General features: G+C 39.4%; 2 protein-coding genes across 3 annotated transcripts; one reads left to right on the top strand and one right to left on the bottom strand.

Annotated features, from left to right (window-relative positions):
• Nucleotides 1–233: 233 nt before the first annotated feature.
• Nucleotides 234–6,746, top strand: mis18a (MIS18 kinetochore protein A). Of its 2 annotated transcripts, XR_001814928.3 has the most exons (6): nt 234–546; nt 1,578–1,644; nt 1,814–1,936; nt 2,642–2,744; nt 4,490–4,642; nt 4,877–6,746. XR_001814928.3 is itself a non-coding variant. In XM_017488350.3 (5 exons), the coding sequence occupies exons 1-5, from the start codon at nt 330–332 to the stop codon at nt 4,568–4,570; spliced, it is 591 nt and encodes a 196-aa protein (XP_017343839.1). In that variant the 5' UTR covers nt 234–329; the 3' UTR covers nt 4,571–4,841. The 2 variants fall into 2 exon arrangements, 1 of the variants encoding a protein (XP_017343839.1); XM_017488350.3 differs by lacking the exon at nt 4,877–6,746 and having other exon boundaries at nt 4,490–4,841.
• Nucleotides 6,747–8,626: 1,880 nt separating this feature from the next.
• hunk (hormonally up-regulated Neu-associated kinase) lies at nt 8,627–18,443 on the bottom strand. Its single transcript, XM_017488384.3, has 9 exons — nt 17,755–18,443; nt 15,056–15,348; nt 14,644–14,699; nt 14,058–14,193; nt 13,403–13,530; nt 12,064–12,190; nt 11,782–11,950; nt 11,363–11,516; nt 8,627–11,072 (listed from the first exon to the last, which is right to left on the bottom strand). The coding sequence occupies exons 1-9, from the start codon at nt 17,986–17,988 to the stop codon at nt 10,318–10,320; spliced, it is 2,052 nt and encodes a 683-aa protein (XP_017343873.1). The 5' UTR covers nt 17,989–18,443; the 3' UTR covers nt 8,627–10,317.
• Between the last annotated feature and the right edge of the window lie 477 nt (nt 18,444–18,920).

The raw sequence follows: 18,920 nt of genomic DNA, 5'->3' as shown, positions 1-18,920 counted from the left end.
ATACAGGTATTAAAACACCACCCCTGGAGAATAGGAGGGGGTGAAACAGAACTTTATATTTGTCTAGATTTACACAGTATCAGGATAAGTGATAATAAATGGTTCCGAATGTTTTTGGTGTTTTCTGTCATTCAATGTTATGTTTTGTTCAATTTTCACTCATTTCGCTGGTGTTGCCTGAATGAGCTCCAGAGCGCTAGGTGGCGCTGAGCGGATCTGACTCTCATCACTGAGGTCAAGGGGAAGAAAAATAAATACAAAAATCCGCGCGCGCAGAATCAAGTCATTTCGGACCCGTTTTGTAAACAAATCACACTTGCATTTATACAATGGCGCAGCAGATCGACTACGTCGGCCATAAAGATGACACGTACGTGATTTCAGAGGGTTTATCTGTCGCAGACAGCAGCAGTAAAGTGGAAGATGATGGAGAAGGAGACAGCGACGCGCCTGCTATTTTTCTGTGTGGAAAATGCAGGTTGCCTTTCGGCGATTCGCTCTCATGGGCCGGGAGCGACGACCAGCAGAATCAGATCCTGTTAAAGTGTATTATAATTATCTACCTTTTGCACTCGTTTACTCATATGACCTCTGTACAGATTCACATTCGCCACTAGATAGTTTGATGGCTGTTTAATTAGCTAATTTCACTTGACTTTATTTTGCTGTCCGCATAATTATGACTGGAAAAGCAACACGGTCTCTGAGAGGAGTTATGTTCCTACTGACTTTGGAAATTTAGCTAAGGCTGAATGTCCCCTACATCTCTGCAAAAAACACTGCACTGGACAAACTGGTAGGCCATCCCTGCTGAAAAAACAACAAAATATAAACAATAGAAACTCTAATAGAATCTATAATGGTATCAGTGATTATAATGGGAATTGTATTGGTTTAAACTCTAATGGTCCCTGTGGGACTCTACTGGTAATTTGTTGCCTTTTGGTGGTGGCATGTCATGTCTAGTGATACCATTAAGGAGCAATAATGGTAATGATTTTAATAGTTAGTTAATGATTTGTAATGGTATTTGTAGTGGAAACCACTGGAATTTCTATGATTGTTCTATTGTTTTTAATGTTTTGTTTTTTCCCAGCAGGGATCTTTGCTAGCTTGCAGAAAGGAAACAATTTCTCAAAGACGACTACTAATGAAACAGTAGACAAGTTGTTTTTAAGAAAACAACACAACAGTAAGGCAATTAGATTAAGTCTATAAGATTTATTAATCAGTCTATTCAAATAATAAGGAAAATGGAAAACCTGCCAGCTGGAACAAAAGGTCTACCCTGTGTTTTGGCAGATGATCAGTCCAAGCTGGAGTTTTCAGCACTGGAATAGCCTACATCCACCACTTACCTTGTATCTCCACTTATAGGTCAAAGAGTTCAACCTAATCTACCTAATGGAACAGATGGAAATCACTTTTACACTACAGATGTGGTGGACTGGGATTAGGCTAAAATCATCTGAACAATTGTTAAAAAGCCGGAGCTTATTAATTCTCGCTCAAAATACCGGTTTGTTTACCCATTCGAAGTGTATTAGGCTTAACCTGCCATTTTTTTCTCTTTTCAGGTGTTAATGACAACATCGTGATTGGCAAAGAACCTTTTGTCTCTGGTACAAGTGAAGAACAACGATGGTACGGTGTCTGATTATGTTTTCAGTCCTCCATCTTATTGAACTGTCAAGCCGGTCTCGAGACAACTTGTGGCATCAAGTTATGTTGCTCAATCTGCTAAACCTGGTAATTGTAGACTGTAGAATGGTTCAAATTTTTCATTTCCACTGTCATTTTCCTTTTCTTTTAGCCTTGCTGTGCATCTCACGTGTCGTGGTTGCAGCTTCAAACTTGGACATATGTACATGTCCACTCCAAAGTCACTGGACTACAAAAGGTCCATTTTCTGCCTCATGGTTGAAAATATTGAGAGGTAAATGGGAGCATTCCAGCTTGGTACAACTTCTGCAGACATTTCCATCTGGCTAATGGTAGAATCATATTTCCTGTAAAAGGAAAATGCATTACAACACAGGTTTCTGGACCTGGAGTACCACCTGTCCTGCATATTTTATTGTTTTCCCTGCTTCAACACACATGCATGCATTTAAACTCAGGAATGGATTTTAATTAACTGATTAGTTGAATTTGGTGAGTTAGATCAGAGAAAACACTAATTATGTGCAGGAGAAGGGCTGCTCCTGGACCAGGATTTGGAGTCTGTGCATTACAACATCACACTTTTCAGATTTCACAAAGTTGCAGCTTGTAGATGCAGTAACAGTGTGTATTTTTAAAAGGAAAGCACAAATGTCGTTTGCAGTGTCTTTTATTTATTATTTATTTATTTATTTTTCTCTCGGAAAGATCTGACATTTAGAAAGCAATTACTCTTAACCTAGACCAGTGGTCACCAACCCTTTTCCTGGAGATCTCCCTTCCTGCAGGTTTCATCTCCAAACAAAATCTATCACAACTCTTTTAGTTGGTCAATAACTTCTTAAGGCAACAGTTAGATGGTCAGGTGGGCAGGATTATGGTTACAGCTAAGGTCTTCGGGAAGGTAGCTCTCCATGAACAGGGTTGGTGACCTCTGACCTCCTGTAGACTAAACTTAAACTGTGATTATTTTGTGTAGTTATGTTTTAGGCTCTCCTGACCAGCAGGTGGCAGCAGTGGACAGAGAAGAAAGGCCTGTGACATTGGAATACATGGACAATGTTGAGCAACAGATGACCAAGGTAAACCTATAAAATTAACACTTATATTAATAATAAAATAATTTGTGTGTGTGTGCTGGGCTGGATTATCCAATGGGCATTATGGGCAGGGGAAGAAAATAATAATAATAATAATTTTTTTTTACATTGCTGAGTGTGGGAGTGTGGCGCCTGAAAGTAGCTTTTGACGCGTTCAACCTGGGTTGGAATCCGCCTTTTGCCGAACTCGCTCTTCTCCCTTATCCATCACATATCAGATCGGAAAGGCATTTATTCTCAATAAAAATAAAGAAAATATTTGATAAGTGGAATAAAGTGACACTTTTAATAATACAGTGTTTATTGGTTAGGGGTAGGTGTATTTAGGGCTTTATTGTCCCAATAAGGTAGCATCCATTTCATATATTTTTTTTTATAAATAGTCTCATTTACACTGTTATTACTGCATCCTGTTAGTGTACAACAATACTGAGGTGCAACTAGTATCTGCCACTATTTATAAGTATAAATAGCATCTAACAATTATTTGCACTTACTGCAAAGAAATGCTACTTTTATATAGTGTAAATAGAATATATCACTGTATGTATGTAATCAATTAAAAAAAATCTGATCTGCAGATGTAAACAACAATTGTAGAAATTATTCCGTCAAACATCACGGCTCTGTTTTACTTGATAAGTTCTGGTTCTAAAATGAAAAGCTCTTGCAGAAGTAATTCTTTTTCATTTCTCCTTACTGAATAAAGTGTATCACTACTGTTCTTGTCATGGTGAATTTTTTCTTCTATCATTTAGTCTGTGTGCTTGTGTACAAGGATTTAGGCTACTGATTTCTATGTACCTATCTATCTGTCTATATATATATATATATATATATATATATATATATATATATATATATATATATATATATATATATAATAACATAAACCCAGTTAGTGAGTTCAGAATGTTAGGGAATACAAAGATGGCAGTGAGCTATCCAGTTTGATATATTTTCTAAATGAGAGACCAATAGAAATAAAACTCACACCAGAGCCGAAACTGAGCTTTGAGTGTAGTAGAGTTTGTAAGAAAATTTGTTTTAATTTCCAAGTTGTTGGTGCAGATATGAGAGATGTAAATAACATTACTCACGCAAGAGAGAAGTAAGCATGGGTCAGTTTCATTTTATTTTAAAATAATCGTTTTACTGCTTTACTGATCTGCTTAAAAATAATTCCAGCATTTACTGCACACACACTCTGTAAATATCTGAATGCAAATGTGCTGTTTTTCTGTTGTTGGGCTCGGACAGTAGATGGTGCTCTTTCTGGCCTGAGAAAAGTTCTTTGTTAGAGGCCAAACAAAGAGCTGTTAGGACCTGTTCAAGAATTTCATCCTCAAGGAAGCAGGCACGGTGATGGCACCTGATCACAAATACCACGTTGATTCATATTACCATTTAATCTGTTTAAAAACCAAGTGCAAATAAGTGTCCTATTTGAATTCACAATATTATAAATGTGCAATTAAGCATGTCTGACTTAATGGCAAATTCTAGATTAATTGTGAACTTACTCTCAGGAACAATGGATGCAAAAATACCTTTAGCTATTTACTTTGTGTGTGTGTTTTTAATTGGGTTTAGTAAGATCTTTTATTAATTATGAACAGCTTCCATTTTATGCTTTTTACTCCCTCATTAAGCTAAAGTGTAGAGTGGGGAGCAGCAAAGCATTAGAATGTTATTCACTGTTCTGATCTATTTATTTTGTCTTGCAGATAAAATCTCTAGCAGTGACGATAGGACAGCGGCTCTTGGAGATCGAGGTTGACCTCCAGTGCAAGTCTGGGACAACTTAACGTGAGCTGCACTTCGCCTAGAGATGTTCTTCAGCTGTTTGTTTTCTGTTCCTGCCACATGACTTTGCTACAGTATGCCATGTTGTTGTTTCCGCTCAGAAAATCTGTTGTTTGCTAAAAATCTTGAAAGTCATATATCACTGTCAAACCAATAACACACGCCAAATTGTTATTAATATGCTTTGTTTTCTGTTGTTTACATGAGGATGTTCCACATAAGCTCATATTTTGTAATCCTGTGTATTAAGTAAAAAAAATTGTTGTTACTGAATTGTTTTTGTTTATTCACTTCTTTCTGTTTGCCAGATTTTCTGGATTAAAACAGAAGACCCCAACCCCAACTTCTCCTCCCATCACAGTTTTCATAATTTCAATCTAATGTGCCTAGCAACACTTTATGCCAGAAAGGCAGACAGATCCTCCCGAACCCTCCCAATCTCAAGAGCTGGAGCAGCATAACAACAGCGGCACGCATGTTGAAATCAATCTGCACAGACCAACCAGTGGCCTGTATCCAAGGCCTGGCTGCCATGGAAACAGGCTACTATGCTGCATGCCTGTTACCACGGTGCTGACCGTTTCCTGGATTCAGAGCCAGCCAGCCAGCTCGCTCGATTGCCTGTCTGTCATCCAGAGGGGTGGAGTCACTGCTTCTCTAATCCCCAAGGGTGTTTTTCTGTCTCCTCTTCAACTGTTCCCTCTTTTCTCTTCCCCCTCCTTTCCTCAGTCTCTCTCATGCTCTCTCTCCCATCCCTAAATAGGAAAAAAAAGACTTGCCAGTTTAGGAAAGGTAAAACAAAAGAGAAAATAATCAGACAGAATGTCTTGGATGGCAATACGAGCCCTTTTTCCCATCAGGCATCGTTCCTCCAGCAGCTACAATGTGTGTTTTTGAGACCACTGTCCAGATGTTGGGGTGCAGCCTTTTGTCCTGGGATTTTTCTTCCAGTCTCATTATTCTGCCCAGCACGCCACACAGTCATTTTGATTAATGTGCTTGGCCCTACATCTGGGCGTTGTGTCCCGCTGAAGGTGAACTGCTGATGCTTGCCGCTTTTTAGTGCGATCGATGCAGACTGATCACCTCCCCGTTCACATACGTCCTCTCGCTCCTTCACCTCAAGAACCAAATGCACTCAGGCATGGACATGTTGCATGGTGATAAATAATGTAGACAGGCCGGTGGAGGAAGGTTACCTCTCTTCTGAAGCAATCAGAGAGTAACTGCAGCTGTTGCACATAGGAATAGGACCTGTAACTGAAACAAGATGTCCAGTCATCATTCCAGTTCATCCCAAAGGTGTTCAGGGGGGTTGAGGTCAGGGCTCTGTGCAGGCCACCTGAATTTTTTCACTCAAATCTTGGCAAACCATATCTTTATGGAGCTCACTTTGTGCACAGGGGCATTGTCGTACTGGAACAGGTTTGCTCCTCTGAGTTCCGGTGAAGGGAAACTGTAATGCTACAGTATAAACTAACAAGCGAAGCTTCCAACTTTGTGGCAACAATTTGGTGAAGGCCCACATATGGCTGTGATGATTAGGTATCCATAAACTTTTGTCCATATAGTGTATCTCAAAATATTATGTCATCTGCTGTAGAATCTCATTCCACAATCAAATCCTTTGTCAAAGAAACTTACTTCCCTCAACTGGAAAAGCCCTTCATAAACAGGATTAGTGGCAGTCGATTTCTGAGCCTGAACAGATTGAGTAGGAAGAGCGGACACTACACAGTGAGGGGCCAATGGCCTGATGTTGACTAATGAAGATTGTAGTCATGCCGACAGGCAGGAAAAGCTTACAAGCTTACACCTAGACTGCAGAGTTTAAGCCAGGAAAGTCACAAAACCATCATCTTGCCAGTGCTTGGTGTTCTTTACTCCCCCTTTCTGCTGCTGTGCATTAGTCAATGACTTTTTTCAAGATGCGTGATGCGTGTGTTTGGGGAGGCATCCAATTTTAGTGGTTCGGTGTGTGTATAGAGACTGATTAGATTAACTGTGTTACTGGCGTAGTAGTTTGTGAAATATCAGTTAAAGTTTTTTTTTTAGTTTTTTTTATTTTTTTTTTTTATCTTTCTTAGTCCAACTCCAACCCACTCCACCAATTTATTTGATTGCAATACATTTAAATTAACATAATGGGCCAGTTTTTTTTTTTTTTTTTTAAATAAAGACATATAAAATGTTAATAATAGTAATTCGATTGAACACAATAAACAGACTGGCTGATTTCCTTTGCAACATTTATTCTAATAGCTCACTTTAACAAACCAAGTGCAGCCAAATTGACTCAAATGTGCCTGCCTATTGACATTAGATAGGGAAGATGATATGATCACAAATGGGAAAAAATGTATAACTTTGCTTTGTGCTGAGTTCTTTTATAGGTGCATTTTAATACAAATGTGTGTAATAAAAGCATTACAAAGACAATAAAAGAACAATGGCATATTTTGCTCACCGCTGAGTATATAGACTGATCACTCAGATTCAGTGTGTCTTCACTTGAGCAGTAATGAAACCGCTGCATTCATATTAAGTTCAATTAAATTTTTTAATGCTCAAATAATTTGCCCTCTGCATGTTGTGATATGTTGTGATTAAAAAAAAAATCCAAAATAATTGAGTATTTTAGCATCTTCAAAGTAGACACAATTTTTGCCTAGAATTTCCAGAAATGTATTCTTGGCATTTTCTCAACCTATTTCTTGAGGAATCCCCCTGAGATGCTTTTTAAACAGTATTAAAGGAGTTCACACCTATGCTGGACACTTATCGGCTGCTTTTCTGAGTATTCGTCGTCCGGTTAAAAATAATTTTTTGTAAATAAAATTTTAGTTTTCTAATAAAAGAAATGAATATGGTGGCACGATTATATTTTTTTGTCTACAACAGCACCAATTTCAAACATTTAATTATACACTTCACATTTCAGTCAACTGGTACCAAACTTTTGACCGGTAGTGTATCTTAATTCTTAAAAATTAAACTTTATTTTTCTTGGTATTTCCCCAACAAGTTCCCCAAATGTTTGAACCCATCTTAGGTACTTTTTCTTCTTCTTTTTTTTTTTAATTTTTTTTTTTTTAGCATAGAATCCCAATATTAAGGTTGTTCTAATGACTACGTAATATTTTAAGTTAATAATTTACTTTTGATCTATAATTTGGCTAACATGGTTGACATCATGAAAACTTTCTTCGTCCTATGATCTGCGGTAAATTTGTATGTTGCAACTTCTTGTTGATTTGTGGAGTATTCCAAATATTTCATAAGGGGAATGTGTTTGAATGAATGTAGTGGGATTAAAATATAATGGGTGGCTCATAGAAAAGGATGTTTCAGGCATGAGATGTTTGGATCTTAAAATGGATTCACACATTAATGCAAAAATGACTAAGAATACAAAAAAAGTGCTGTAGATAAGTTTAAACTTATTTATCGGGAATATGCACATTGGTTGTTTGAAGGATATTTTATCCATTTTTGAAATGTCTTTTACCTTTCACATATTTGTAACATTAATATCAGTGGCAACCCAATTGTGGACCAATCCTTGCACAACTTAACTCCCATAGTTCCATTTGTGCTATTCCAGAGTTTTGATGACTTTATTATTATTCTAAAACTGGAAAAAAATAAAGAAAGAATTAGTGTTTCTAACATTTTGACCAGTACTGTATATAAGTTCTAACTGGCACCCTAATCGTCGAATCACCCGTAAACCTATGAGATCTTTGTCCACTCACCCACAGCTTGACCACTCTGATTTATCCAGGACTGAGTGTGTGAACACCCATATCTTTTATGAGGGGTGTAGAAAGTATGTACACATACTGTGAGTGCATATGTTGGGCATTTGTGGGGCTGTTGCACAGCTGACTGGATTAAAAGAGGCCTGTGGGGTAGTTCAGCTGTTACTTATTTCACAGGTGTCCCATGAGAAAAGTGCAGTCCACAAAAATGCCCCACTTCAAGTTACAGGCATATGGGAAAAACATTTTCTTAGTATGCGAGATAGTAAAACATGCTATGATAAAGTAATATTCTTAGTCAAATCAGTTTTATTGTGTAAGATATGTCATAAAAGAAGTGTGGATTTAGTGCAAAAGGAAAACGGAGCACAAATACTTGTTTTTAAAATATAAATATTAAAAATCTTTTTTTTTTTTTTACAGAATAAAAATCTTTTCTCACTTAAAGCACAACTTGTTATAAAGTTTACAAAAAGATCCTCAAAATTCAAAAGACTTCAGGTTCATTGCTCACTGTAACAAAACCACATCCAACAGCCTACAAATCATTGGAACAATGTCCTTTCGCATGCAAAGAGGAATTTCATGTTAGAAAAAGTTAGTTAACAAACAGTTCATTGCCTTCTGTTCAAGTAAACACTTTGAAAGCTTTTTACCTCAACTACAGTAATGTGCAATGAGTGAAGGTATCAATGTACTCACAACATGAAAGACACATTGAGTTCATATTTACAAGTGGTTCTCACATCACAGGGACAGAACTGTTCAATGAACAGAGTTAAAGCATGTAGATGATTAACACTGGGTACAAAAAATTGCACAATTGCACGGTCTACTACGTCACTCGACATGATGGGTAACATGATGAAACCCGACTCCCTCCCCAAAAATGCATGTATGTATTTAGACTGATAACACACAGGCTACACAATGTAACAATACTTCTGAATGGCCTTATTTTGACCAGAGGGCTTTAACACATGGTATTTAAGGCTATACAAAGTTCAGCAATCTCTTTCAAGGTAGGCAAAAAGCTAGTGGTGACAGTAATTCACAGCAAGACTAAGGGGAGATATTCTTTTCTGTGAAGTTGACCTGAGTGTCTGTAACTTGTGAGGTGGAAATGCAGCAACAGCTTCACTCATGCCACTAAGTAGGCTCATCTCAGGATGATTTGCTTCCCAGGTGCTCTGAGGTACATAGTGAAATGGCAGTGATTCAGCATCTTCTATTGAAAAAAATCCATCCATCCAGCCATCCATCCATTTTCTATACTGCTTATTCTACAGGGTCGCAGGGAACCTGGAGCCTATCCCAGGGAACATCAGGCACAAGGCGAGGTACCAATCTATCGCAGGGCACAATCACATACACATTCACACACCGATTCATACACTACGGACACTTTGGACATGCCGATCAGCCTACCATGCATGTCTTTGGACTGGGGGGGAAACCCCCGCAGCACAGGGAGAACATGCACACTCTGCACACACAGGGCAGCGGCAGGAATCAAACCCCCAACCCTGGAGGTGTGATTCGAACATGCTAACCACTAAGACATTGTGCGCCCCATTGAAAAAATATGTGGTTTAATGAAAGTCTTTATATGATCCTCAAATGGTGTTTGCAGTAAAATGAAAATATTACAATTAGCATTCTAGTTTGTGACCAGTGTGCCACATTAGAGGTAATTAATAACACAGTGCTCGGAGTTGGGGTGTGCCCAGGCAACAACAGGCATCTATCTGTGCATATCAAGGACAGCTCATTCCCCAGAGGATTCAAGTTCGATTACCCCACCACATTGGAAGCCCTGGTGCTTCGAACGGAATAAAAATAAGTGGTAGCTAATATCAGTTTACTGCATACAGCTTCCTGTTTTAAAAGTGTGTGTACTTCAGAACAGGACAGAAATTAAGATCTAGTGGTGAAACAGCAAACACTGCATTTAAAGTTCATAAGATAGTTCAGATGTGCCTTCGTCATCAGCACAGAGTTTTGAGTGCACCAGAGGCACACAGTAGTGTCTGCATGTGGTATGGAGTCGGAGACTCAACCTCTATGGCTGGCTCAGGCCTGAACAGAGGTGCTGGAAAGGCAAACGGTTGAACTTTCTTCTTCAAAATCTGTCCAATGCCCATGGAGGGAAACTTAGCACGGTGCTGAGGGCTACTGGGCTCCTCATTGCTGCTGCCACTGCTGCCTCCGCTGCTGCTGCCCCCACTGTTGCTGCCACCATTGCTACGCCCACTGCTGCCCCCATTGCTACGCCCACTGCTGCCCCCATTGCTGCCCCCATTGCCGCTCAACTCAGGTTTGCTGTGCCACTCTGTGCTGGGGGGACTATTCTTGGGCTGGGGTTTTACAGTGAACACTGGGACACTAGGGATGGTGGCCTTTTTGAGGTAGGAGCTGTCTGGCTGGTGGAAAGCAGAAACATGCCGTGGTGGTGAGAGAGCTCCATTGGTGAGCTTGTACCAGGGTGATGGTGGATCATCTTTGCTAGGCTCTTTGCTTGCTGATGCCCAGGAATGTGCACCCAGAGACGAGGGAGGCCGCGCAGGCACGTCCATGGCTTTCGGGCCGTCTTTCTTGGGGGGCTGGGCATCAAGGTGCCGTCCTCCTTGAGATGTCTGTGGAAACAGCGGATGGATTTCTAGGTACTCTAAGGAGGAGGAGGCAATGCAGCCACCTTGTCGCGAGTAAGCGTCCTTCAGGCCAGTCATCGCTTTAAGAAGCCCTGAGAAAGAGAGAGACACTCTTAAAACTGACTAAGCCCATAACAACGAGTAAAACATTTTATCCTAGGACAGAGTTATCCAAAATAAAAGAACAGCTGGAATCCAATTTATTTGAATTTTAAGCCAATGTTTAGGAAATGCAAAGGAATTTTTTAAAAAGGTTTTTCTTAATGCTACTTATATTAATAGCACTGCTCAAACCATATGATGTCTCGGGTGCACTGGACTAACAGCATGAGGCAGTTTTTAAGCTATTAAGTCGCCATTGCCACCAGTCTCAGGTGCTCACCTGTTTTCTGTTTCTTTTCTTTGGTGGGGCCTTTGCTCACAGCCAAATAGACTGGTGTCTGCTTTGGGGGAATGGTGATCTTCTCAATGTGTTTCCTCCACTGTGTCTGGAATAGTTCACTCTTTTTCTCCTTTTCCATAGTGTACTGCTTTTCCTGTGGAGAAATAAATGTGGGCTTAGTCACATTCCATTCAGCAGATGGGCCATCTGATCCCCATGCCCATCTATAATGTACATTTGGAGGAAGAGTACAAAGTGAATCTAGATTAAGCCCTTCAATCTGATTAGAGGTGATCCGACATTGTTCCTGATAATGTACAGAAAGTACTGAATAATATTCTTGTGTTCAGCAAAATGGTAAAATTAATGATAAAGATATCTAAACAGCTGATCATTGTGCCACTGAGCATCATACTCACTCTGTACTCTTTGGAGAGTCTTTTCATTTTCTTGTTAAGGAGGAAGTAGACGGCAAGAGTGTGACAGGCCCGGTTAGTAAGCACAGCGCTAAGGACTTCACTGTGCTTGTAGCCCATTCGTTCAGTCATATGCAGAAGAACCGTGTGGTTGATCTCCTCAATATGGATCCTGTGCAAGGCAGCAACATTAGATTATACATAAGAAAACACAGATTGGTCGACCCATTCGTTTCTCGTATAAATCATAAAAAAAACATTGTTGTTTTTTTGTGCTTATTTTACCTGTTTAAGTAAGGGATTCCAGTGTGTGGGTTGCCCAGCTGTAGCCATGAATCACCCATAACTTGATGGATGTTGGGTCTCTTGGCAGGGTCTGGTTCCAAAAGGCTCTTCAGTAAACTAACTGCAGCTGTAGGCAAAAACAATAAAATGTCTGTCTGAGTTTATTAAATTACATTTTGTTCAATGATAAAGAATTTGACAGTCAAGACTACTTCATTAAACCACAGACACTGAAATCAGCAAATCCATAGTTGACCTTCAATGAACCCCTCAGCAGACATCTAGAGAGAACACTTACATAGAACTATAGAGGACAGTGTGTTCCAGTCTCTTTTAGTGCAACGCATTACAGAAACACAACACCTCTATCATAACCGGGATAAAACCATGCTGTCCCAACTCTATGTGGTAAGAGCCAATTAACCCAGTACCTTCCACTTAGTGTGTTACATAAGAAGATTGATGAGAAGACACATACGTGTCCATGGTAATATCATTGTTACATAAAGAGGATTATCTTATTTCAGTACTACATTATAGTGCATAGCCTAATCCTTTAACATGGAAGTGACAAAGAAAAAAAATGGTGACCCTGTTATGCTGTGGGGGGCATTTTGCTGGCATGGTTGGGGTTCACTTATCCCCTTAGAGGGGACTAAAATTACTGAAAATCAACTGAAGCTTATTGTGACCTTTATCCTCTGATGAAACATTTCTATCCCAAGGGAAGTGCTTAAGTGCTCAATAAATGATTTCATGAGTACAAAAATGATGAAAAATTATGCACTGGGGCCTTCAAACAAACAACACTCAACCAGAATCGAACACCTATAGGACATTTTGGACCAGTGTTAGACAGAGCTCTCCACCATCATCATCAAAACAACAACTGAGGGAATATATTTTTGAAGAATTGTGTTTATGCCTCCAGTACAGTTCCAGAGACTTGGAGAATCTTCTACTGGCTTGTTGGAGGTGCAACAGCTTACTAAGATACTATATAGTCTCACACAGTATCTTCATTACTATGATGTTCAATTTGTCTACATATAAAGGTGTGGCTATGGCCATATCTGTGCCATGATCTGTCCCCAACCTGTTCAAACTGTTGAACATATCACATACTGTTTTAGTGAATTTCTCAGGGCATTTCTTATTTGCTGTAGACCAACTCTGCAGTACGATAAACTGTTTTTTACCTCTTCAACCGCAGAAGCCCTTTCCTTACACAGTTGATAAAGGAATTTTGTCCAATATAAAAACTGACAGACTTTGTAATTATATTATGGAAGTGCTGATTTCAGTGTGTCCTACATGGTAAATGTAAGCTTATTCATACCTGACGACAGTGAAGGAGGCAGAGGGTTCATGTCCTTGTCCACCATTCTCTGGTGCAATGCTTTGAGGTTAAAAGGCTCCACCGTGAATGGAAGGGTGCCAGTGAGCATGGCATACATGTTGACGCCACTGCATTAGACCAAAAACACATATGTGCAGGTTAAAAATTGTAAAGATTACCTCTCATGTTCTGTTCAGGTAAAAATAAACACATGTTATGATACTGAAATATCTTCTTATTTCAACAACTGTTCTAATAAACATCATTTTAGTTACCATAATCAAATCTATGTTAGTTTATGTTCGGGCTATTTTTCGGGGGGACAAAATAGAACTGCTAAAATGTAAACATTTTTATGAATATGAAACAAACATTTTAGTTCCTGTCACATTATCTCCATTCCAGTTTTACATATAGCTACACACACAGAATTGTAAATCCTGAGGAGAAATGGGTCTTTCCGCAAGATTGCTATAACTGAGATGAAGATATTGAAACCTGTAAAATGCCTTTTTTAAAATTTATATTTATTATTATTATTATTATTATTATTATTATTATTATTTTTTTTTAAACATTTGCACTGCTGTAAAATCAAAAGAGGTGACTTGGGTCAGTGTGATAAATTGAAATCATGTGGTGCATGTTAACTCACATAGACCAGACGTCTACTTTGGGCCCATACTTCTTCCTTGAGAGCAGCTCAGGGGCGGCATAGGCTGGACTGCCACACTGTGTGCTAAAAGGGTCAGAATATCCCAGGATTCCTGCACAGTTGCTAAGTCCAAAATCTGTGTTAAAATAAAAGTCAAGAGAAGAATTTTGAACAGGCGAAACACTGCTTGAGCTTAAAGACTATGCTGCTTAAGTTAATGCCATAGGAAAAAAAAGCAAATCATGGCTGTCTTTAGCAGCTCTCTCACAGATGAGGGTGGTTCATAGCTGTCTAACACTAAGCCTGTCTGTCACACTCAGCTGTTAACCAGCAACTCTGTATGCTGAGGCAGACTTTCACAGAGGTGAGAGGTTGTTTGGTTTTAATGAGATAATGATTGCTCCATCAGTCCTCACCACATGCCTAAGAGGACCATTTAATTGTGCTATGAGTTTAGATTAGGACTGGGTATTGCATTGTACAAAAGCCCTGTCTCTGGAACCTGTTTTTTGTTAAGAATAATATTATCGCATGTCTTGGAATACAGTGTTTAACAAAAAATTTGAGAGTGCCTTTACTCACTTACCTATGAGCTTTATGTTGTCTTGTTCATCTAGCAAAAGATTTTCAATCTTTAGGTCTCTGTAGGAAAGAAGAACAATAATGCTGTTGCTTTACAGAGTGCTCTTAAGTCAATGCTACTTCCCAAGCTACAGACAAGCCAATATCTTAATTAGCATATAGAGCCTTTACCCCATTTATGCTTTTCACCATATATGTCACACAAGGCCATTTCTAATCCTACTGTGCATTTCTGGTGCCCTCTAAAATCTCATAAATCAGTACATCTATAAAAACCAACTCCTGCAATATTCTAAACATTTATTTCTCCACAATGCCATACAGAAATGTCAGTGAACTTGAGGTGAAGGTGCTCAAGCGAAGATAAAATAAATCACACTCATTTAAAATCACACATTGTGCAGTTAGTGTCTCACCTGTGTACTACCCCAGCCCTGTGCAGGTGCTCCACAGCCATGACTAGCTGGCGGACATATTTCTGTGCCTCCCTCTCATCGAGTCGTTTCTTCTCGTAGATGTGATTCATTAGGTTTCCTCCTGGGCAGAGCTCCATCACAAGATAGTAACTGTTTTCAGTCTCCAGAATGTCTAGCAGTTGCGTGATGTTGGGGTGGCGAATCATCTGCTGGATCTGACCCTCTCTGCGCAGGTTTTTGGTAACATACGAGTCCTTCTTAGCCTTTCTTTTGTCGATTACTTTCACTGCCACCTAGAAAACACACAGAGAAGACTTGATGAACTGAATGTTCATCAGATCCCATTACCACATCATTGACCTTTAAAAAATGTTTATGTTTTAGTATAATGTATGCATCCAGCCAAGAGTATATAATAGGTGATTCTCATTTTATATAAACTATGCGTGACACCCACAGTCACTGAAGCCTGTGGAGAAGGAGGAGGTAGTGGGGGAAGGTTCTGGACAAATGACTAGCTAACAGCTAAATTCCAGAGCCCTTTACACCATGTCCACCCAGAGGCTGGGACCCCAAATGGCTTGTTACTGCCACCCATTTGTCACCACAGACACCACAAACCACTAATGCTGAATAAACACTTAAGCTAGAAGAGTGGTGGCAAATGTATTTATATATACACACATGTATGTATGGGGGTCTGCACTATTAACACTCTCAGGCTCAACATAATAGAAGCACTTGTAACAACAGCTCAACCCTTTGGGGAGGAAGGGGCTTCAAACTGAACATTCAAATTCTTCTACATGACAGGAAACCTATTCGGATTCTTAAACAATAGTATCCAAAATAAACGTTTAAAAAAAGAAAATATTTAGAAATAGTCCATGTGGATATTTTATTACGGCTTTATATGGTACACCTATTTCTGTTAAAGTACTCTATACATAATATTTAGTATAATAAAATTAATATTTAAATAAAATACAGATTTATAGATAATTATGATTAAACATAAATTGATATATAATTGGTTGATAATATAATTGATTTCTGATATTTTAATGACATTAAGTGTTTTTCTTCCGTATCTTAGCCACTTCCTAGGACAAGGTTTAAATTTCGTCTGAAACAGTGAAAAGAGCCTGGTGCTATTTGTTCCACTGCTGATCAAAGTGCTCATCTCTGTATATGCAAATGAAGAGGTTTCACAAGGTGGCCTGCCATGCCATGGCAAATCAGATGACAATAAAGGAGCCTGTGAGCAAACAGGTAATACATGACCAATTGAGCAAATAATTACACCAATTAGACTAACAGAAGGGCTAGAGAGATGTAAAGAAAGACCTTAAAAGCCTTCCCGCAGCAGATCCAAAACAGTCACCTAAATGCAAATGTAACAACACTTGCTCTTGATCTGTCGCCAATGATCTTCTCAGTCTCGCCAAACAGGGCTGTAGGGGGGTTGATGGTAAGAATTGGGGGAGGGGACCCCAGAGTTCAAGGCTAACATGTTTATCTTCTCCACAGACAAAGGATGAAAATGGGTCACACATGATCAAAACACACAGGAGAAGCATGTGCTGTGTTCCCATCGCCCCACCCAAGCCCCCACATGATGTCATCTAAGCAAGGGCGAATGAGGAAAAGGGAGAACCAGGCGCGCTCTCCCCTGGTTGAGATTTCTGGAGCTTGCATCATCAACGGAAAAAACATTTTTTTTTGTCCCCACAGCAACAGTGAAAGGCGTCTGTTGGACGGATGAATTAATCCTTAATGTACTGAGAAGGATTTTGAGGCCACTTTCTCAAATACCAAGCCAATTTTTCCTCAAATATATGTCAATCAACACATAGACCGACTGAACAAAGGCAGACGGTAGGCAATAACCATACATCTTCCTGCCACACCAGAGAGGAGACTGTTATAAAATAATAACAATTGTTTATAATAACTATAATGAAAGAACATAATATGACGAGAATACTATTGCATTACCACATTATGTGCTGTACGCTGTTTAAAAAAAAAAAAAAAAGGGAGCCTTTTCATGCCCATCATAAAAGCCATTATTTCCTTCACAATTCCATAGTGAAAGTTCACTACAACTCGATTCACAGTCAACTTGCTGAAGCACCAAAATATTACTTCAAAGCTATGACTGCTCTCTGGGCTAATCTAAGATTAATTCAGACGCCTACTGTAAGTCTCAATAAACCCAGTGGAGTGCCGTCATTACACAATACCACATACTTAGGTGCTGGAGTGTTAAACTGGAGGTTCCTGAGCACTCCTGAGGTGGATTGTAATTCAAGAGCAACCTGAGAAATCTTTTATTTTTCAGAAAGCGAATCCAAATGTCCATGCCAAGCTTAGTATTTATTATTTACTAAAACACTGATCCATGAACCTGGTGGCTTCCAGAAAAAGAATCATGTGTAGTATAAGAAGATATGAATGACTACACTTTTTACTAAACAGTATTAATGAATTGTTAGTGATTGTGTTAGTTTGTGAGAGGGCCAAAACTTTATAACCTAACAATTTTTTTTTTTTAAACATTAAACTTTAATTTAGACTTCTGATTGTCAGTCTGTGCACAGCTTTTTTTCCCTCTCATTTCAACAGCTACAGTATAGGCTACTATATTCACCGTTCATATTTCAGCTTACAATAAACACGTTACAATAAACACCCACCTTCTCTCCGGTGAGCGCGTGCAGCCCCTCACGCACTTTGGCGAAGGAGCCTTCTCCCAGCTTCCTGCCGATGAGGTAATTTCCAACTCTTTTGGTGTGGTAAAAGTTGCGAAGGATGTCCCCCGACGGGCCACTGGACAAAGATGGAGGTGGGATGTTTTCCGTGCCTATGGAAGCCGAGGTTTTCAGCTCAAAGAGTCGGTCCATGTTCATATCTGTTCCAGCTTCCGGCATCTTGGCGCCTTCGCTTTGAACTCAGTTTGGTGTAACGGATTGATAACTCGAGTTCCTCACGTTATAGAAACGCTTCTCGCTTTAAGTGAGCTAAACCCGGGTCAACCTTGTCTGAACGGGACATCTGAAACCAGGACCCCGTGTCTAATCTAAACCCTGAACCACTCAAACACTTCAGGATTCAGTTTACACCTGCAGCGGATACAGGACACCACCTCCAGACACAACACTGCGGTTTATCTAATGACTGCATCCCAGGAACAAAACATCACAGCAAAACTTAATCATTACTCTCTTTTTGACCTCAGTGATCACAGACGTTACTATAACTCTATCTCTAGTTCACTTCAGCTAAGGCTGAATCCCTGTCTGTGCCGCGTTCAGTCCACAACCCGCTGAATTGTTGAACGTCACACAAGCTGGTTTAAGTGAGTTTCCCGGTACAGGGTGGGGGCGTTTCCTATTTGCTATAGACTGGTTTCTCAGTCGCTGGGTTGAAATCTTATCCAATCAGAAGCGATGTGCATTACGATGTGCATCGATGTATTACGATGTGCATAGACTCCACCTCGTTGTAAATAAGCCCCGCCCCTTGTCGGTGCACGCCTAGACAACAAAGAGCACGTTTCGAGGACAGTCGCTGATAGAGTGTTTATCAGATTTAGGCAATTACAATACAGACATTTAATTCAGGGTTAAAAACCTATTATTAACTTATCACATTAATGGAATTCATGAAAAAATCTCACAATATGCTGTGAATATAGGCTATTAGAGCTGTGATAGTGTTGTCACGACTTTAGCACAACATGCATTTGTCCCTGTCACGGAGCAGACACAAAAAGAAAGCCATGGGGTTTGTTTTGTAGTCTCTATATTTAAAATAATAATAATAATTAATACTGACACTGAAAAAAACATTGCTAGAAATT

The sequence above is a fragment of the Ictalurus punctatus genome, chromosome 16 (assembly GCF_001660625.3).
Source record: "Ictalurus punctatus breed USDA103 chromosome 16, Coco_2.0, whole genome shotgun sequence".
Taxonomy (NCBI): domain Eukaryota; kingdom Metazoa; phylum Chordata; class Actinopteri; order Siluriformes; family Ictaluridae; genus Ictalurus; species Ictalurus punctatus.
The sequence above is the reverse complement of the archived record's forward strand: the minus strand, read 5'-3'. Positions and strand labels throughout refer to the sequence as shown.

Excerpts from the sequence above, each read along its gene's own strand:
- mis18a (XM_017488350.3), top strand. The coding sequence starts at position 330 with ATGGCGCAGCAGATCGACTACGTCGGCCATAAAGATGACACGTACGTG. Across the intron at positions 1,645-1,813 it reads ACAAGTGAAGAACAACGATG|CCTTGCTGTGCATCTCACGT; the intron begins GTACGGTGTCTG and ends CTTTTCTTTTAG. Across the intron at positions 2,745-4,489 it reads TTGAGCAACAGATGACCAAG|ATAAAATCTCTAGCAGTGAC; the intron begins GTAAACCTATAA and ends TTTGTCTTGCAG.
- hunk (XM_017488384.3), bottom strand. The coding sequence starts at position 17,988 with ATGCCGGAAGCTGGAACAGATATGAACATGGACCGACTCTTTGAGCTG. Across the intron at positions 14,194-14,643 it reads AGACAACATAAAGCTCATAG|ATTTTGGACTTAGCAACTGT; the intron begins GTAAGTGAGTAA and ends ATTTTAACACAG. Across the intron at positions 11,073-11,362 it reads AGAAAAGAAACAGAAAACAG|GGCTTCTTAAAGCGATGACT; the intron begins GTGAGCACCTGA and ends TCTCTTTCTCAG.